The sequence below is a fragment of the Capronia epimyces genome (genome assembly GCF_000585565.1).
Source record: "Capronia epimyces CBS 606.96 chromosome Unknown aczIQ-supercont1.3, whole genome shotgun sequence".
NCBI classification, from domain to species: Eukaryota; Fungi; Ascomycota; class Eurotiomycetes; order Chaetothyriales; family Herpotrichiellaceae; genus Capronia; species Capronia epimyces.
The window spans coordinates 2,537,785-2,557,059 of record NW_006912906.1 but is presented as its reverse complement, the minus strand read 5'-3'; the positions used below and the strand labels follow the sequence as shown (position 1 = coordinate 2,557,059).

Genomic DNA, 19,275 nt, shown 5'->3' with positions numbered 1-19,275 from the left:
GGGGATGACTTCTTCAGCTGCCTAGTAGCTAGCTATAGCCTTCATTTCAGCAGTCTTAGGCCGACAGGGTGGAAATGGTAAATATGCACTTTTGTCATGAGTCCATATTATCCATGGAGAGGACTCCTCAGGAGTGGCCTCGTTGCCCAGCACAGCCTTGCGGTACCAGAGATGGATATACGGCACTGCACTCGCTGCACTCGTACATATTCGCCGAGATGATCTTAGTCAGCATCATCTGGCCACGTGATCCCGCCTCGTCTGTACGAGGTGATGTAGGGCGGCGTCACTCCGTTGTCGAAACGGGATACGTAACCAACCGTCTTGCCATCTGTTAGTATCGTTGAAGAGGTCATGAGCAATGGTGGATGCCTAAAGCGTGATCCATTCTTGCAACCTCTAGAGTCTGAGAAGGTAACTGTAGCTTGCCTCAATTGCTCACATCTAACAAACATGCTACATTGGTAACGTGTCGGCTTCAAGCTGCCACCATGGCTTCAGGAATCCGGTCCATAGTTGCACTTCTTCTCGGTGAGTATTCCAGATGCTTGCCTCTGTACGGTGGCCTGACGAGAGATATAGCGCTTGTTCTGGCGGTCTCGTATCTCCAGCCCGCTCCTCGAACTTCCGTCGAAGCCCAAAGCAGTATATCCGACCCAGGTGAAGCGCCGACCGATTTCGTGCCCAGCGAAGAGCAAAAGCAGAACTACTGGGCTCAGGGCGGGAACGACATTGTCCATGAGATTTGGTCGATCTTGCGAGACTTTGAGCCCACATGGAAAGACAATGTAACTTCTGCCCACCCGACAGGCATGCTCGAGACGATATGGCACTATACCAAAGTCATATTCCGCGCCTTGTTCATGAACGCCCCGTCGCGCCAGGACGGCGACCATGAGAATGACACACCCAGGATCACAGGAGATTTGAAGAAGGGAGTCGACGCTCTCAAAGAAGCCGCCGCCTTTGACGATCCAGATGCCATTTTCCTCCTCGCCGAGATGAACTTCTACGGCAACTTCTCGCACCCACAGAATTTCACAGAGGCAATGACTCGATACAAGAGATTGGCTGACTTGGACGGCAACAACACCGCACAGTACATGCTGGGCTTGATGTACGCTACGGGGATCGGCGGGCTGGAAAGGGATCAGGCCAAGGCGTTGTTATACCATACCTTTGCAGCGGAGCAGGACAACATTCAGTCAGAGATGACTTTGGCATTCCGATACCACGCTGGAATCGGGTGTCCAAGAGACTGCAACAAGGCCGTGGGTTACTACAAAAGAGTGGCAGACAAGGCAATGGGTTACTGGCAGTCTGGCCCTCCTGGCGGACATTCGTTTGTCCGCAATGCTTATCGATGGGTTGAGGTCGACGGCGGAATCTACGGGGAGGGTGCCAGTGTGAGTAGCTCAGGCCTCAACGCCCCCCGCGACAACTTCAACACCGCGCATGTCGACTATGTCCTGGAATACCTGGACATGAGGGAACGCCAAGGCGATTACAACGCCATGCTCACGCTTGGGAAACATTATTATGATGCCCCCAGGGGCTACAGGCGGAACATGCGAAAGGCACAGCGCCAATTCATGAAGATCGCCCGAGCTTATTGGGGCAAAGACGGGAAGGTCAATCCCAAATCTCCCAAGGGGATTGAAAAAGTGGCCGGCAAGGCTGCCGCATATATTGGACGTATGTTCCTCCGTGGGGAAGGCATGGAGCAGAATTATGAAAAGGCTCAGACCTGGTTCAAGCGCGGCATCGCGAATGGCGACTCATTCGCACAGTACCATCTGGGGCTGATGTATAGAGACGGCCTCGGCGTGGCTCAAGATGGAGTGCGTGCTGGGACATATCTCAAGGCGGCGGCGGAGCAGAATCTACCCATTGCCCAGTCCGCTCTTGGAGTTTTGTTCCTGGACCAGGGCGATGTCGACACAGCAGGCAGATACTTCGAGCTTGCGGCCGCCGCGGGCGTCATGGAGGCCTTTTACTACCTCGCCGAATTGACGAACCAGGGTGTCGGTCGCGAACGGAATTGCGGCCTTGCAACCGTCTATTACAAGGTGGTTGCTGAGAGAGCTGAGATCTTGCATTCGCCGTTCATCGAGGCCAACGCAGCCTACGAAAGAGACGACTTTGGACGTGCATTCCTCGCGGCCATCAAGGCAGCCGAGCATGGCTACGAAAATGCTCAAGCCAATGTCGGATATCTGCTCGACAAGAAAACGTCCGTCATCTCTCTTCCCGATATCCCATTGCTGTCGTCGACAAAACCAGGCTCGTCCCCCAGCAGACTCCTCAACGACTCAGAGCTCGCCCTCGCGTACTTTACACGCTCAGCCAAGCAGGCGAACATAGACTCTCTGATCAAAATGGGCGACTACTACCTCTCGCTCGCCTCTTCCGCCCACCACAAAGGCAAAGGACTGACAACTCTCTTCCATGTCCCCAAGATTATCGGTAACAATGGTGGCCGTATCGATAAAGACACTGAATCCGAAGCTCATGCAAACCTCGAGAAAGCCACGACGTGCTACACGACAGCTGCGGAGTCGCATCACAGCGCCCAAGCTCTCTGGAATCTGGGCTGGATGCACGAAAACGGCATCGGCTCCGTCACGCAGGACTTCCATATGGCCAAACGGTACTACGATCTCGCATTGGAGATGAATAAGGAAGCCTACTTGCCTGTGACGCTGGCGCTGACCAAGTTACGCCTCCGGTCGTGGTGGAACGGCGTCAGCGGCGGCAAAGTCAATTCGATCCGCGACGACGACGACGACGAGGACAGACGAAGACCCAAGACCTGGACTGAGTGGTTGAACAGATTCCTGGACGCGGCCGAGGAGATGGATGCGCAAGAGGCCGCAGCCGCAGCCGCAGCTAGGGACCGCGACGACGACGATCTTCTGGCCTATGCGGACCCGGGCATGCCAGGCGGCGACGCCGAGTATGCTACGGGACGTCAAGAGAGACAGCCCAACGGCGCCGGGCAGACGGGCGCCAACCAGCAGCAACACCAGCAGCACGGCGAGGATGTCTACGGTGCCGACGAGTGGGACGACTTTGACGACGGCCTGGTCGAGAGCCTGATCATTGTCGCCCTCGCCGGCGCTTTGGCCCTCTTAGTCTACGCCCGCCAGGCCCGACAGAGGGGTCTGGAGCAGGAGAGGAGACGTCAACCACAGCCAAATCAAGGCCAAGGTCACGCTGAGGCTCAAGCTCAACCTCCAAATCCCGGACAAGGCCAGGATCGAGGCCTGTTCCCCCCTCCCGGCGACCCAGAATTCAACAATTGGGCGGTCGGCGGCGTTGGACACTGATGTCCAACCAGGGCTGCGAAAACGTCTTTCGCTTTATGTGAATGTAAAGAGACAGAGACAGACCAGACAGAAATGTAATATAGCCTAAATATAGCCATCGTCAGCGCCAGCGTCAACGTCAACGTCTTTGTGCGTAGTACGTACTGTCGGTGGAAAGAAGAAAAAAAGAATAGGGAAAAAAAGGGCAGCTGAGCTATGTAAAATGTATCCGTATCCGTATCCTGTGTTCGCTCTCTCGAAAGAACCAGTCGCCTCTAGAGGCAAGAATGCAACTATGTAGTTCCTGAGGTCAAATACGGCACTGGCAGTATCTTGATTCGCATTCTATTCTATTCATTGGACTCGCACATATTATTACATCAAACTCGTGGCCGAGATCGATATTCGATGTCACCAATGTGGTCCTGGTGCTGACATGATTGCGCGTGGATGTTGGATGTACAGAGTATATGATTGACTGACTTCATTTGCCGAGCCATTCTTATTGAGTAGGTAAATAGAGATATATCTCATTTCCCTGTTTCCTTGGCCCCAGATGGGGATCTAGCCAATATTAGGGCTCTTCGATTCACATATCACGGAAGCCCAGAGGACTACCACAAGAGATGCAGTCCACTCGGGCCGCTCGCCTGTTCACAGTCCGAGGATCTGATCCATCTCGCGCAACCGTCGTCTTGACAAGCTTCGGATCAAGTCCGCCTTGCACAGACGATTCCTAACCCAGGGCCGAACTTCAGGTCTTTCCCGGATCATTTTCCGCACGACGCGGACCCGTGCTGGGAGGTGTCTTCCTTGTCAGTGGCCTCAACATCCAGCGTCCTGGATTCATACCACCAATGTCGGCACGAGACTGGCCGTCATATTGGCCGAGTGTGCGGGTTCGCGCATTGTAGACATGTTCGCACGTGCAACGCCTCTTCGCAGCCTCAGCCGGACATTGCTCCGACGGCAAGAGAGGTACCGTCTAGATCGAAGCCGGCCGGCCCCCTGAGTGCTCAGGGGGCGTGTTTGAGCCGCGATGCAAGTACGTATGCAATGTGCCCGAACCCTCGGTCGGAAGTGGATTGACAAGGGTGGCCCATTGTTCATTATGGCCTCTGTGTACGTGTCGGCTGCGGTGCACAAAGATGCTCTCCAGTCTGGTCAAGCTTCTTGAGTACTGTCGTGTACCGACTGAACTTTTTTATATTCCTCCTCGAGCCGCCTCTGCATTTCGAAATCGGCTTGCCGTTCTCGTTTGAGTCGTTGCTGCTCAACGTCTCGAATAACTCCGGCATGCATGGCCTAGAAATGGTCAGTGGTGCTGTTCGCATCGCGCACTGTAGGATGGGACAGGTCCATACAGCTTGTTCGGCAGTCTGCGCCCAGTGGACGAAGGCGACAATGCCGGCAGTGCCCAGGATGGTGCCTAGCAGAGTCACTTTGGATGCGGTAGACATGCTTGGCGAGGGCGAGGGCAAGGGCGAGGGCGAGGGCGAGGGCGGAGGGTCCGGTGAGCAGAGTTGTTGAAATCAAGAATCAGGGAAGACTGCTCTCGTAAATGCGAAGTGTACGGAGTATAGCAAAAGAAATAGAAATGGATTAATTAGGCGGGAGAAATGAGAAATGAGAAATGTTGCTGCTGCGAGTGACGGCGGCTTCCCCAGAGTCTGCCACTAAACCTTTTCCAGTTCCGCAGCTTCAAGCTCGTCACAGGCGCATTGAACAGGCCTCAGCCGTCCACCGCAGCCAACTCTTCTTTTGTAATAGAACTTTCGCAACCCAGGTGCCTCCGCCTTATCGTCTTGCTCACCCCAAGTCTCAGCGAGCCGGTTTCCAAGATGGTTTGTCACCGTCCACCATGCTCACTTCTCCCGCTGATAGGAATGCAGTCTGCCCAGAACTCCGCGGGTATTCAGACGCTGCTTGATGTACGTCTAGACAGCCAGGCTTTAGCGATCGTGTGGCAGTTGCTGACTCGGATGCAGGCAGAAAAAGAAGCACAAAAGATCGTCCAGAAAGGCAAGTGGTTCAGTCAACCATGCTTGTATACTGCTAACGCCTCGTACAGCTAGAGAGTGTATGACAGCCCTTGCCGATTCTCACAACCCCATTTAACACTTGCAGACCGGACACAGAGAGTAAAGGACGCCAAAGCGGAGGCACAGAAGGAAATTGAAGAGTACAGACGGAAGAAGCAAGAGGAATTTAAGAAATTCGAAGCAGAGGTTCGTCGGCCAACCCCCACGGCTCAATACAAGCCATCATGCTGACGGATGGGATAGCAAACGAGCGGTAACAAGAAGGCCGAAGATGATGCCAACAAGGAAGCAGAGGCTAAGGTCAAGGAGATCGACGCGGCCGGGGGAAAATACGGAAGCAAAGTGGTGGAGGACCTGATCAAGGCCGTCACGACTCCCCATCCCGACGTTCCTGACAAGATCTCAGTGGAGGATTGAGGATTGAGGATGGACAGTGTATGTCCAGGAAGTTTCGATTACTGAGTCTACACGCAGAGGGGAGATTTGGCTGGGGTGGGTTTGGGTTGATGGCAGGGACTACAAGCCACGACGGGCGCAATGATGGGAAGGGCAATGAACATAGATTTGAGCAGCCTGCCGAGTTCTCATACGGACCTTGTTGATTTGAGAATTGCCTTTTTTGTTTTTCCAGACCAACAACACGATTCCTCCTGTGAGTTTGTAGTCTGTACACCGTCTAGTATCTTCGGACGAGGCTGTCTTAGTACTAGTACGGAGCACGGAGACAGCCATGACGACATTCCCCTGCACGCATCGAGTATCACCAGCGTCAACTGCATCTCTGTATCTCTGTTATACTTGTGGCATAATCGCACCCGCGATCGTCTGTTGGTAGCAATTTTCCACCCCGACACCGTCGTCGTGCTACACTTCAATCACTACAGTGGAGCATGTCATGGCGGGCTCGGTGCCTTCATGCCTCTTTGCGACCAAGACCAAGACCAGGACCAGGAGGGCTACGATGGCTGCCAGGATGCCGTCCAAGTGTCAAAACACGATGCCAATCGACGTCCAACGAACCAGGACCGGCACGGCCACAGCCGGCGACAAAGGAGTCGACCAAGTCGAACTCGAACTCGAGCTCGAGCAGCGGTGATGACAAGACGCCACCGAACAATGAAGAAGAAAAGCCGATCGACGGACGGTTCTCCGACTTGGGCCGACTGATCGCGGACGACTTTGCGCATTTCCAGGAGCGGTACTCGACGCCGCAGCACCCGATCGTGCTGGCTCACGGGCTGATGGGGTTCGACGAGTGGCGACTGGCGGGACCGTACCTGCCCGGCATCCACTACTGGCGCGGGATCACGGAGGCGTTTGGGCGCAACGGGATCGAATGCATCACGACGGCGGTGCCCCGGACTGGCAGCATCGAGGAGCGGGCGGCGGTGCTGATGGAGGAGATCGCGCACAAGCTGCCGGGCCGGCAGGTCAACATTGTGGCCCACAGCATGGGCGGCTTGGACGCGCGATACCTAATCTCGCGCCTGTGCCCGCCGCCGTCGGCGTTCGTGGTGCGCAGCCTGACCACCGTGGCCACACCGCACCGCGGCTCGTCCGCCGCCGACATGGTCTTCCGCGACATCGGCCCGGACCTGATGCCGCGGCTGTTCCGCGCCCTCGACCGGCTCAACATCAGCTCGGGCGCCTTCTCGCAGCTGACCACCGCCTATGTCACCACAAAGTTCAACCCGGCCACCCCGGACGACCCGGCCGTGCGCTACTTCAGCTACGGCGCCAGCGCCACCCCACACCTCTTCAGCTTCTTCCGCCTCACCCACGACCTGATGTCGGTCGTCGAGGGCCCCAACGACGGCCTGGTGTCCGTCTACTCCTCCAAATGGGGCCACTACATGGGCACCCTGATGGGCGTCACCCACCTGGACCTGATCAACTGGACCAATCGCCTCAAGCGCATCGCTGCGAGAGTCGGCCTCGCCCAAGAGAACTTCAACGCCGTGGCCTTTTACCTCGGCGTCGCCGACATGCTTGCCAAAGAGGGGCTTTGAGTGCTGTATATTAGGTAGGGGAACTGTATCAGTATTAGAATCAATATCAGGATCAGCATCTCCGAATATTAGGATCAGTATTACTCTAAGGATCAGTATTACGGAGTACTCTGAGGATCAGTAATACTCGAGAATCAGTATCACTCGAAAGGTCAATCTAATCCCTGGCCCAGGTATGATTTCCCGATAGGACGTTAGAATCTATAATTCAGACTAGCTAACACGAAAAAGAAAAGGGGGAGCAAGGGAAAGGGAAAGGGAAAGGGAAAGGGAAAGGGAAAGGGAAAGGGAAAGGGAAAAGGAAAGGGAAAAGGAAAGGGAAAAGGACGGTAGAGGAAACTCGCGTCGAACATCAAATTCAGCGGGACATTTCGGTTTTCAATTGATAGGCAAAGACGAGGGAGGATCTATCTCACTTTCCTCTTCGATATCAAGCTAAGGACACACAGTCAGGGACACAGTCAATATATTTAGTTGATTGTGTCGATAAACATCTTTTCTATTCCTACCTCCCTGACTATTACCATAATTTCACTTGTCGCAAGACACAATGCAATGCTTTTCTAGCTAGAGTCAATCGGTCTTGTATACGGCACGCATTTTCCTCGTGGCCTGGCTCCGTGGCCTATGTTGGTTGGAAATATCAATATGTGCAATATGAATCTGAATCTGAATCGAAAAGTGTATGGGTATGGGTATGAATCTGAATCGAAAAGTGTATGGGGTATGAGTATGAATATGAATCGAAAAGTGTATGGGTATGGGTATGGGTATGTCCAAGTGGCCCGACCATCTATCTATCTTATCTTTATGCAAATCGCCATGAGATTTTCCGCAACCGGGACTTGGTCACTCCTCCAATCTGTCCGACGGCGTGCCTTTGTCTGCCAGACTCACGGGACTCGGGGCGTGTCCGTCCAGGCCGTTCATGGCGGGAATCCGCGGCGAGGGGGTCTGACACCGGCTTAAGCTCTCTTTCAACGAGACCTGGATCCCGTTCGAGCTCTTGTCCTTCTCCGTACTCAGACTAGTACTGTTCACATCGTTGGCCCGCCCCGTCACAGCAGTCGGTCGGCGGCTGGCGATCTTCCCGGCGGCATAGGCACATCCGCCGTATGCAAAGCGAATCAGCGAGTCACCGGTCAAACTTCCGACGATCAAGATGTTGGGAGCGACTTCGAGGTCCTCGTTCGCCTTCTCGCGCAAGGTCTGGCCCGAGATCAGGCCACTGTCTTCCCCGGACGTCTGTGGCATGACTTCTCTCAGTAATTCCGATGACAGGTAATCCAACGAGCCGCGTCGTCCGATCACATTCGCAAAAGAACTGACTCGGCGTTGGAAGACTGGTGCGGATCCCATCTGGAAGGTCACCAAAGCGGCTCCGTCATCGGTTAGTTGAACATCGGTGATTTCGGCGTTTGGGAGGCCCTCGTACGTCGAAGCCCAATCCCGGCTCAGGTCGAAGTCGGCGTGGGTATGTCGCGGACGAGGACGCGGACTCTTGTCTTTCGACGCTGAGCACGACATCGCCGCGAGTTTCATCCGTCGGTAGACTCCGGCGTACTCGGGGTATGCTTGCTGGTGGCAGGCTCGGAGAGGAGAGGGAGACGTCGACGGGGCCCATTTGTACACATGCAGAATTCTTTGGTTTGGAGGACTCGAGATGATCACGTCCGCGGCGCTGAAGCCAGAGCCAATCAGCAAGAGAGAGCCGGAGTCGGCGCCGGCGCCGGTCCTACTGCGATGGTCGTCGTGTAGGCGCAGGAGGGGTCGCAGGGAGGGCGGCGGCGGGATCAAGTGGCTGAAGATACCAGATGCCAGGACCAGATTCTTGCACACGAGGTTATGCGACGCAATGTAGAATCCATCTCCATGTCGCGAAACCCCGGACACTTGTTCTCCGTTGGAGATCGAGTCGCCGATTCCCGCTTGCTCAGGATACGCGGCGAGATAGTCTGCCACAGCGCGCCTCGACGGTCTCAGATAGACGGGCATGGGCCGTCCATTTTGCCGCTCATAGTGCACGTCAAAGCCATATCCCGGCAGCGATATCATTCCCGCATAGCTCAGTGTCTCGATATCCCAACTCGCGTGGACGGGGTCGTCAACCCATTGGCCGCCGGCACGCGGCGTGTTCCCGATGACCAGATGCGAGATTGCCCGGGACGGGTCTTGACACCATTTCACACATGTTTTCTTTTGCGCGTCGTCCGTCTCCCCCAACGGTCTCACCAGCGTGTCCAGCAGGACATTGACGGGGAGAGCTTGAGTCGAGTATGAGAACCTCGAGGCTGCGAAATGGTCGGTCACGGCGTCGATGTCGAGACTGAGCAAGTCATGGTCATGGCTAGACCGGACGAGCTTGTCGTGTAGGATCCGGTCAGGATGCGGACTCGACTCGTCGTACCAGGGGATGTTCCCGTGAAGAATGTAGGATAGAATCAGCGCCGAGGGGCCGTTTCCTACGAGGCAGAGAAATCTAATCAGTCCTTATCGCCGTCGCTCGCGCCCCTCTCGCTCTCGCACAAACTCACCCACAATGACCGTGTCGATTTGTCGAGGCTCGCCATGAGCCATTGGGATCCCTGGGAGGACTCTGGCATTCTTCAGGTCCAGGAGGAGCGGGAGGAGTATTATCGACGATCCATGAGAAGGTCTAGAAGACACTGGTTAGGGACGGGAACGGTACCATAATAGCTCAATATTGCGTCAAAGAAGCACAGAACATTCATCATTGACTTCTTCCTGCCCCGCTACTGCCACTATGGAGCAGATCCCGCCCCAGTGCTCGAGGCATGTTCCAGACAGAGCTCGGTGAGATGCTGTTGAGAAGAAGAGACGACGCAGTCAGGGAGGTTGAGGCTTGCAAACTACAGTATGTACTCCATACTCTGTCCAGCTCTCCCCCTCTCCCTCTGGTCAGCCCTTCCAGCGCATGCGCAGTACTCCGTACGGTATCTTGCTCTTCCGCTCACTCACCGGCCTCTGGCCTGCTCCATCGTTTCCAACCTCCAACCAGTCAGTCTTGGCTTTTACGGTGTCGTTCTATCCAGTTCATGTCTTCCATTCAGGAGCGCGCTTCTCGAAAAAGGCGCCGATACCCTCCCTCGCATCGTCCGATCTGGCATGTAGTGCCATCAACCTCCCCGCCCACGCCACCGCATCTTCGTATCCATCGCCTCCTGCGCCGCCTGCCTCCCCACCGTTTAGCGACAGTTGTGTCCAGTATCCCCATTTCCCTAATGCCTGAGGTTGCCCTGCAGTCTTTTCTGACAGCTTGCTGACCATGTCTACTACCCTTCTCTCAAGCGCCGCCTCATCTGCCACGACCTCAACTGCTCCACCGGGGAGCTGATCTGCCCGCACCGGTTCTGCCAAAGCCAACATCTTGTACGTGAACGCATTCCCCAGCTTGCGAGACACAGCGGTGGACGGCGACGTACAAGGCAATCCGATCGAGGCCCCTGGCAGTCGGAACTGAGTAGAGGCACACGCAACGGGCAGATCTGTCGTGAAAGCTAACTGTGCTCCAGCTGCTGTGGCCAGACCCTGAATGACACCGATGACTGGCGCAGGAGACCTTCGAATCAGGGACATGACCTCTGCACACAATGCAAAGGTCTGTTTGACCTCGTCGTGGCCCATAGTCCGTAGTTTGCCTAGATCGTGCCCCGATGAAAACACTGGGCCTTCACTGCGTAACACAATTACATTCGGCAGTCCCCGGCGATGTTTGGACCATTCGCTCGAATGTAGGAGCCAGCCATATTCTTTCCCGGCGTCAGATGTAACGTCGTCGGCAGCAGTCTCGAGTTGCGCAAGAACCTGGGGTTTAAATGAAGGTAGGAACCTCAGCCTGCCATCCACTGGTGACCTGTTGTGAGCATGGAGTTGGTCCCGGAGATCTTTCAGAACAGCTAGAGACAATGCGTTTCGACGACTGCTGTTTTTCAGCGCCAGATAGCCTGCCCGGGCTGGTAATGATGGCCAAGTCATGGGGCAATTTCCGCGCGGGCTATAACCCACGGGGCAGACATGGCAGTGTCGAGTTTGATTTGGACCGTTTGTCGGCGCTCGTTGGGCTGTTCCCCCTGCGGGGAGTGGTGAGGGAGACTCACTAAGTGCACATGCGGATGTTCTGACTGCCCTTTGCGCTTCTGATGAGCGTAAATGTTCTCTACGTCCTTTAGTGTCGTCTTTAGCGCCGGATAGCGGGACTGGAGATCAAGAAAGGTGGATCTTGCCGAGACTCCAGCCCTCTGATTAGTTGATATGATCTCAAGGATCTGCGGGTTGGCCCTCCGTTCTTGGCGTCGTAGTATCGCGTGCTGTGATTGGATGATAGCAGGCTCACAAGTGTGACTAGCGTTATGAATCTCTGTGTGCCAACACCCGCCTTGTTCCTTCACAATAAGCATAAACGGACAACCAACTCGTACGCTCCGTTGGTTGCGTGTCTGGAGGCCTTCGATCGTATTTGTCAGCCGGGGTTGACCGCCTCGATTACAGCCTAATCGAGTAAGCGTAGACGTCGCCAACACGCTGTTGTTTCACTTTGCGTCGCTCTGTTGAGCGAATCGTGAGGGCGTATCCTTGTGCGCTAGCCCATTCTTGGCAGTAGTCGATCACCGCTAAGCGAGAAGGGAATGTTTGGTTAATAAAAAGAGGGTCCATGGAGAAAGATGTATAAGAAGAGCGTAAATAGGTACGAGTAGTAGAAGGTGTCGCCTTTTATGCCTTGTTCTTTAGGTGGTAAGGCGCTAAGGGGGCTGGTGGGCTGGGCAAGAGCTAGTCTAGATTAGGACTAGCATACCCTGTGCACCTAGTGAATCTCGATCGGGGATGTTTAGAGAGCCGAGGTCAAACCACAACGGCTTCAGTTCGAAGGTCGTCCTTCGCAAAGCCCTTTGCGATTGAAAATATCTGAGACCTTCTGTGCGCCCGGTTTTGAAGCTAGAGCTAGGCGATGCTTGTGTTATCGGCCTCGTACAAAACAAAATGGTAACTTTGTGGACTAATGTCGATCCCATGGCCGTATCAGTGAGCACTGTTGAAGGACGCCGGTTTTAATTTATGCGACGAGTCGACAGCCCATTCGATTTTGTCACTTTCGAGTTGCCATAAGTGAATGATGAACATGTCCACCAAGAACCAAGAATGCAAGAATCTTGCTGGCCTACTGTCCACCAAATTCTTAGAGTTGAAGAGCTTCGAAGTGGCTCAACTAGAAACATGGCCCTGTTCTCATCTTATCACAAGGCTGCCATTTCGGCGGTCCATAAGATCTGTGCCTCTCCGACTGAGCATGCCGTTCTCCACCGGCTTGTTCTTGTCGTTGATGAAAGGCTTGCGTGGCCAATCTCGGGCAATATCAATAGATGCCCTGGGAGCCCAGACTTCCAGAAAGAGAAAAATCAAATAGTCGAGAATGACGCACAGGCAGAAGAGCTTGCCTGCCCAGATACCACAGCCGTAGTATCGTTTCAGCCGGTCAATCAGAACGTAAGAACGGCTGCGGGTTGCATTCCAGCTTGCACTTGGATATTGGCCGTAAAACTCTTGTTCGCTGATGGCGCCGGTAATGCCGTCATATACTCGCTCTGTTCGTTGCGCGATGTCGGTCCAGGAGTACATCATCTTGACTTGGTCATGAAACCTCTCGGTCCTAACCCTCCCTGAGCGGAGGGCAGCAATCGCTTTGCCGGTTGCCAATACCAAGTCGTCCTCTTCAGGTTTGGCAAAGGTTGTCATGTGTGCGGGAAGGACTTCTGGAATTCCACCCACCCTGGTACATACAACATAAAGTCCACAACTCGCCGCCTCAACGATCACAGTTCCAAAAGCTTCGGTCAAACTCGGATGGAGGTATATGTGTCCTCTGACCATGACATCCCGAACCTCCTCGTGGCGGACGGGCCCAAGGAGCTCCACCTTATCTTGAAGCATTTGCCGTTCAATCATCTGTTCCAAATCTATGGCTTTAGGACCAGAGCCTGCAATGATGAACCGTACATTCGGATGAGTGGCAAGGATTCTTGGGATTGCTGCAATCAAGAGGTCTGTGCCTTTGTTGTAGAAGAGGCGAGAGATCACCACGATCACTATCGTGTCGTCAGGACCCAGGCGATGAGGCATGGGCCTTGGCCGCATGTATCCCATGTCTTGCGCCTGTGGAAGGTATGATTCGGGCTGGAAGTTCTCGGCCACCACGGCGTTCGGTATGACGGATACCATGACAGGATCAAGAGATGCTCGAAGGACGGTGTTTTCTTTGCATGTATGGCTGACACAGATCACATGGTCGACGTCGCTCAGCGTGAATTTGAGGAGTTTGTTGGTTAGGATCGAGCCCGCATCGGCGAAGCCGAACAGCGAGTGATCTGTAAAGACAGTACGCAGTCCCATGGTGCGGGCATGCAAGATGGCTTCGTGGCAGAAACTGCTCAGACTGCCGTGACCGTGCACGATCTGGATTCGCTCCCGGATGACAATGTTTCGGAATATAGGGAAGAAGGAGAAGAGGGTCGGCATGGTAGCCTCTCGATAGATGACCAAGAAGGGGACATGATACACCTTTAGGCCGTTTGTGAGATAGCGCACTCCTGTTCGCCCTTCGTATGCATGGGTGATGACCACCACCTTATGGCCGCGATCGATCAGTTTGGTGGACAACTGGTAGATGTGGCTCTCCACGCCCCCTGGCTGGGGGAAGAAGAAGTCGCTGACCATGGCGATGTTATATGGCATCTTGCACTATCGCCCGTTGACGCCGTCGACCTGGTGTGTCTTGGTAGCGAAAGATGCATACTGAATATGACACTTCAGAAGCAAGGCACGTGTATGTCAGCGGTTGCTTGAGCTGCCACGGTCGAGGGTCGAGATGTTCGAGGTAGAGGCTGTTGGATGTTGGATGTTGGACCTGTTTTGACGCGTGATGTCTTTGTGCTCCGCGCGTCAAGACGGAAACCGCAGGATGCCCGTTACGGCGGCGGTGAGAGATTCTGCCGGCGCAATGCGGAGATGCCAGACACTTTTTTCCATCGTCGGTAACCAGGCACAGGCACGCTGGATGACCGACGAGAGAGCGAGAACCAGAGCGAGAATTAAAACGAGAACAGCCAAACACACCTACTGCCCTTGAATGGAGTTGGATCACCCTCTCAGGCTTAACCCATGTCGAATTTCTACGCCCGATATGTGCCTCCCGGCCAAAAGTCTGAAGCAGTAGCAGTCACCAGCCCTTCTCCCAATTCGACGAAGCGCAAGCGAGAAGGCGATACGGGGACCAAGCAGAAGCAAGGCAAAAAGCCAAAGCTGTCCACGGCGGTAGACAAGGTGGCTTCTAAGGCGACGAGATCCCCTTCACCCGACCACCGTACACCTGCCGACGATGCGTCCGTTGCTGCAGAGAGAGCAGTCCTCGACAAATATCGTGTCACCGAAGCAGCAAGAAGTGCAGACCCTTCCGCTGATATCAGACCTCGGCGGTCTAAGATTCAGGTGTCTGAGGAGGTAGCCCAGCAAAATCATGATCATGATGACGGATCCAAGAGCAGGAAAGGCCACAAATCGAAACTCGATGTAGATGAGACGGACTCAGAGACAGAAGCTGGCACACATCACAAAAGACATGCGGCGGTGTTGTCGAAATTTGAGAAAGCCAAGCAGCTAGAGGCAGAACGACCGCAGGATTCTGAAGCTTCTTCAGATCAACCACCTATTGAACTTCACGGTCTCGAACCGCTCCCACAGCCCCAGGAAGTGGAAGTTGTTCCCAGCAAACCGACATATTCTACCCTGCCCGGCTGGCAAGAAACACCGCTGAATGTTTCCCCAGAATTGACGGCGACTTTCGAGTCGCTTGGAGTGTCAAGTGAACTGCTGGCCAATCTGCATCGAAGCGGTCTAGACAGAGCATTCCCTGTACAAGCCGCCATCCTGCCGTTGCTTCTAGAGGGTCCAGATAGATACGATGGGGATCTTTGCATTTCAGCCGCCACCGGTTCTGGAAAAACCCTCGCCTACGTCTTGCCAACGATTGATGGGCTGAGAAGTCTTGCCGGCACCAAGCTGAGGGCAGTGATCGTTGTTCCGACTCGAGAACTGGTGAAGCAGGTGCGCGAGTTATGCGAGATCTGTGCTTCGGGTACTTCGCTTAAGATTGCCACTGCCGTTGGGAGCAAATCGATCAAGGAGGAACAGGAGTCACTTGTGGCAGAGGAGCACGTCTATAATCCTCAGCAATACAAAATAGAGCAGAAGAAGTGCGTTGACTGGTCCTCAATATCACTGGAGAAGCTGGTGCACAAATCCACCTCTGGCGACCCCATGGACTCGGTCGGCTATGTGACTCGTTACAGGTCCAAAGTGGACATCTTGATTACCACGCCAGGACGGCTCGTTGACCACCTCAATTCCACGCCGGGCTTCACACTGGACGATGTGAAATGGCTGGTTGTGGACGAAGCTGACAAGTTACTCAACCAAAGCTACCAGGAATGGATTGAGGTTGTTGTCCCGGCGTTACAATCGCGAGCTGCCACCAAAGACCGGGACGACCTGCTCAGGCACATGAGGCTGGCACCACCGAGACGAAAGGTGACAAAGGTCTTACTTTCTGCCACCATGACTCGCGACGTGTCCAAACTGAATGCCTTGGGGTTGTACAATCCAAAGATGGTGGTGCTAACTGGCGCGTCTACGGCCGATGCCTCCGCGTCTGGGCCGACCGTGGCTTCTGGCTTGGGCATTGAGTTTTCTTCCCACGAGATCAGTGACGTCTTCCACATTCCCGAGCTGCTAGACGAAGCAGCCATTGCTGTCCCGGACGGGTCAGAGAAGCCGTTGTATTTGTTGCAACTGCTCGACAAGCATATTGGAATTATTCCCTCAACTCCAAGCGTGCCGGCCGCATCGACCTCCGCATCTGTTTCAGATACAAGCTCGGATGCAGATACATCTTCGGAATCATCGTCAGATTCAGATAGCCTATCGTCAGACGAAGAGGACAGCTCAAGTTCAGACAGTGCAACTACTTCTGATCACAGCTCGACCGCTCAGGCCACACCCTCCAAGGCGTCTGCGTCTCGTCAGACGAATGAGGCAGGACAGTCTCCTCGAGCATTGATTTTTGCTCGTTCGACTGCATCGGCTACCAGACTCTCACGACTGTTGGTCCTTCTTTGTCCTGCCCTTGCTTCCCGGATTTCGACCTTGACCCGCAGTACTACCTCGTCAGCTTCGTCTCGCCGCGCCTTGGCTTTATTCCGCAGTTCAAAGATATCGATTTTGATCGCCACAGATCGAGCGTCGCGTGGGTTAGACGTCCCCGGCCTGGAGCATGTCATCTCATACGACGTGCCCAGCAGTGCTTTGACATATGTGCACCGCGTCGGCCGGTCAGCTCGAGCGGGAAAGGCAGGTCATGCATGGACCTTTGTCGAGCACAGAGAGGGTGCATGGTTCTGGCGCGAGATTGGAGGCAAGGGCAAAGGGGACACGACCGGTCCGGGAGGTAACGACGGTTCGATTGAGCGAATACATGCGATCAGACGCATCCATCTAAGCATTGGGCAAGAGGACATCAAGGCTAGATATGAGAAGGCCTTGCAGCAACTGGGAGATGAAGCGCGAAATACTAGCAGTTAAATAGTCCAATCGGACACGAAAGATGCACTACTGTCCAGATTTGATACTGACTCGACCATTAACTACAATGAGTTAATAGTACTCAGTACTCCGTATTCATCACAGTGATAGGATAGAGCTTAGGAGGTAGGTGGTGGTAGGCTATAGGTGATAGTTGGTCTCACTTTACCTTCAGGATAGGGATACGATGTACGGAGTACTACGTACCTATGCAGACATCTCTCCCTCTTCCTCTTCGTCACCGTCATTCTCTTCTCGCTTGCACTCTGCTGCGCTACCGCGCGACGCTTGTATCAGCCCAAGGCCTAGGTCGTGAGAAAAGGTTGGTCACAAAAGCAAGGCGTCAGACCGGACTACAGAGTAGGCTTTAATCTAGCCTTGATGAGGCATTAGGCTCAGGCCTGCCCTTTGCCCTCTGCCCCCTCAAATGCAACAGCCAACCTGCACCATGGAACATGGCATACAGTGCAGCACTGTACGGAGTACTATGCTGTAACCTCGGCAGAGGAGGCTCAACAAGGTCAAGGTGAAGTTGCTCTCAACTCATCCTGGTTGACTGTACAGAGGAGATTGCATTGGCCGGATCTTCTCTCCTACAGTACACAGTACACAGTACAGTACACATATAGAGAGTACCCTACCACCCTACCACCCTCCCTCCTCCCTCCTCCCAGACGCGAGTTCAGAGCTCAGAGTTCAGAGTTCAAAGCTCTTCTGGCTCCCCAAACCGAAACCAGACCCAAACAGTCCCAAACTATTCGCTGCGCTTCACGTCGTGCCTGCACCTCGTCTACCAAATGTCCGACAACCTCACAGAATGGGCATTCAGCACGTCCTACACCGATTTCCAATGTGCGCGGATTCCCTACGGGTGCGACCCGCCCTTCAGCGCCTGCACAACTGACCCGGACTCGGCGAGGACATTTTGCTGTAACTATGGTGGTGTCTGCTGGAACGACATTGCGACCTGCGCCAGTGACGGTAGCACCTTTACCTGTGAGCGTGATGGTTATACGTGGTGTTGTGTGACAGGAAGGCAAGTCAAGTGTCTCTCTCTGTGTCTTTTGTCTTGTGTCTATATCCATCATTGCGCGCTCTACAAAATACACCAACACTGGCGCTGGCACTGGCGCTGGCACTGGCTCTACATATCACAGCGAAGCAAGGATCAGACAAGATGAGATGAGATGCATTCCATACCATGCGACTGACAGTCACCAATAATCAAATTGTGTTGAAACAGGGAGCAATGCGACCAAACCAGAGACAACTCGTGCCTGAGTACGGTCAGAAATCTACTCAGCGACGTGCCCAAGCTCGTCCTCAATGAGACTTACTCTTCTCTATCTGCTGCTGCTGCTGTCGATGCGTCGCAAACCCAAACCCAAACCTACCTGTCTTTTGATCCGATAGCTCTGGCCGCCGCTGCCCAGACCTCTTCTTCCTCTACCAGTTCTGTCAGCGTCGACACGGCTACTACTAGTTCTGCGACGTCCACTTCCTCTTCCTCTTCCCCGACCACTGCAACTTCCTCTCTCCCGACCTCGATCGCAGGCGAAACCTCCACCGCCACCGTCAGCACACCTTCACCTTCGGCCGCAGGCTCTGCGAGTCAAACCAGCACATCCGCGGCGCACAATCACGCCGCCGCCTTGAGCGCTGGTGCCATTGGCGGTATCGTGGTCGGGGTCGTCGTCGGAGTCGGCCTCTTGATGGCTCTGGCCATCTGGGCCATCTGGGCCAGAAGAAGAAGAAGAAGAAGAAGAAGAAGAAGGGAAAGCGGTGGCGGCGGCGGCGGCGACACAAAGCAGGCGGGAGAATCGAAACATATCCCTCCATCCCCAGGTCCGGTTGATTCAGGGCTTCAACGCTCCGAGTTAGCCGCAGACTCGAGGCCACCGGAGCTGACGGGAGATTCCATGCGTGCAGAGCTCCCAGCGCATTGATGTTGGCACAGTTGAGCGTTGACAGACAATACATATAATCGATGTTGGCACCCTTGACAGACAATACATATACATATAAGCTGAGAGCTGAGAGGAGAGCTGAGAGGAGAGCTGAGAGGAGAGCTGAGAGGAGAGCTGAGAGGAGAGCTGAGAGAGAGCTGAGATACTACAGTAGCAATAGCAGTAGCACATGACCCGACTGCCTTGACTTGCCTAATACATATGATTTGATATTATGCCTTGCCTTGCCCAATACATGTGATATGATATTGATATTATTTAATGAAACCAGTCAGTCAGTCAGCTGGTTGGTTTAGTCGAG

General features: G+C 54.3%; 8 protein-coding genes across 8 annotated transcripts; 4 read left to right on the top strand and 4 right to left on the bottom strand.

Moving 5' to 3' along the window:
• Positions 1-491: 491 nt before the first annotated feature.
• On the top strand, positions 492-3,329 carry A1O3_04199 (uncharacterized protein; the record flags this gene model as incomplete). Its single annotated transcript, XM_007734329.1, has 1 exon — positions 492-3,329. One exon carries the CDS (start codon positions 492-494, stop codon positions 3,327-3,329), a length of 2,838 nt encoding a protein of 945 aa, XP_007732519.1.
• Positions 3,330-4,472: 1,143 nt separating this feature from the next.
• A1O3_04198 (uncharacterized protein) lies at positions 4,473-4,768 on the bottom strand (the record flags this gene model as incomplete). The annotated part of the gene is made up of 2 exons (XM_007734328.1): positions 4,473-4,613; positions 4,673-4,768. 2 exons carry the CDS (start codon positions 4,766-4,768, stop codon positions 4,473-4,475), a joined length of 237 nt encoding a protein of 78 aa, XP_007732518.1.
• A 426-nt stretch (positions 4,769-5,194) lies between these two features.
• On the top strand, positions 5,195-5,767 carry A1O3_04197 (V-type ATPase, G subunit; the record flags this gene model as incomplete). Its single annotated transcript, XM_007734327.1, has 4 exons — positions 5,195-5,239; positions 5,297-5,342; positions 5,436-5,536; positions 5,594-5,767. 4 exons carry the CDS (start codon positions 5,195-5,197, stop codon positions 5,765-5,767), a joined length of 366 nt encoding a protein of 121 aa, XP_007732517.1.
• Positions 5,768-6,240: 473 nt separating this feature from the next.
• A1O3_04196 (triacylglycerol lipase) lies at positions 6,241-7,359 on the top strand (the record flags this gene model as incomplete). The annotated part of the gene is made up of 1 exon (XM_007734326.1): positions 6,241-7,359. The coding sequence occupies one exon, from the start codon at positions 6,241-6,243 to the stop codon at positions 7,357-7,359; it is 1,119 nt and encodes a 372-aa protein (XP_007732516.1).
• An 849-nt stretch (positions 7,360-8,208) lies between these two features.
• Positions 8,209-9,936, bottom strand: A1O3_04195 (uncharacterized protein; the record flags this gene model as incomplete). Its single annotated transcript, XM_007734325.1, has 2 exons — positions 8,209-9,821; positions 9,894-9,936. The coding sequence occupies 2 exons, from the start codon at positions 9,934-9,936 to the stop codon at positions 8,209-8,211; spliced, it is 1,656 nt and encodes a 551-aa protein (XP_007732515.1).
• A 477-nt stretch (positions 9,937-10,413) lies between these two features.
• A1O3_04194 (uncharacterized protein) lies at positions 10,414-11,355 on the bottom strand (the record flags this gene model as incomplete). Its single annotated transcript, XM_007734324.1, has 1 exon — positions 10,414-11,355. The coding sequence occupies one exon, from the start codon at positions 11,353-11,355 to the stop codon at positions 10,414-10,416; it is 942 nt and encodes a 313-aa protein (XP_007732514.1).
• A 1,248-nt stretch (positions 11,356-12,603) lies between these two features.
• On the bottom strand, positions 12,604-14,106 carry A1O3_04193 (phosphatidylinositol N-acetylglucosaminyltransferase gpi3 subunit; the record flags this gene model as incomplete). Its single annotated transcript, XM_007734323.1, has 1 exon — positions 12,604-14,106. One exon carries the CDS (start codon positions 14,104-14,106, stop codon positions 12,604-12,606), a length of 1,503 nt encoding a protein of 500 aa, XP_007732513.1.
• Positions 14,107-14,532: 426 nt separating this feature from the next.
• On the top strand, positions 14,533-17,007 carry A1O3_04192 (uncharacterized protein; the record flags this gene model as incomplete). Its single annotated transcript, XM_007734322.1, has 1 exon — positions 14,533-17,007. One exon carries the CDS (start codon positions 14,533-14,535, stop codon positions 17,005-17,007), a length of 2,475 nt encoding a protein of 824 aa, XP_007732512.1.
• Positions 17,008-19,275: the final 2,268 nt, after the last annotated feature.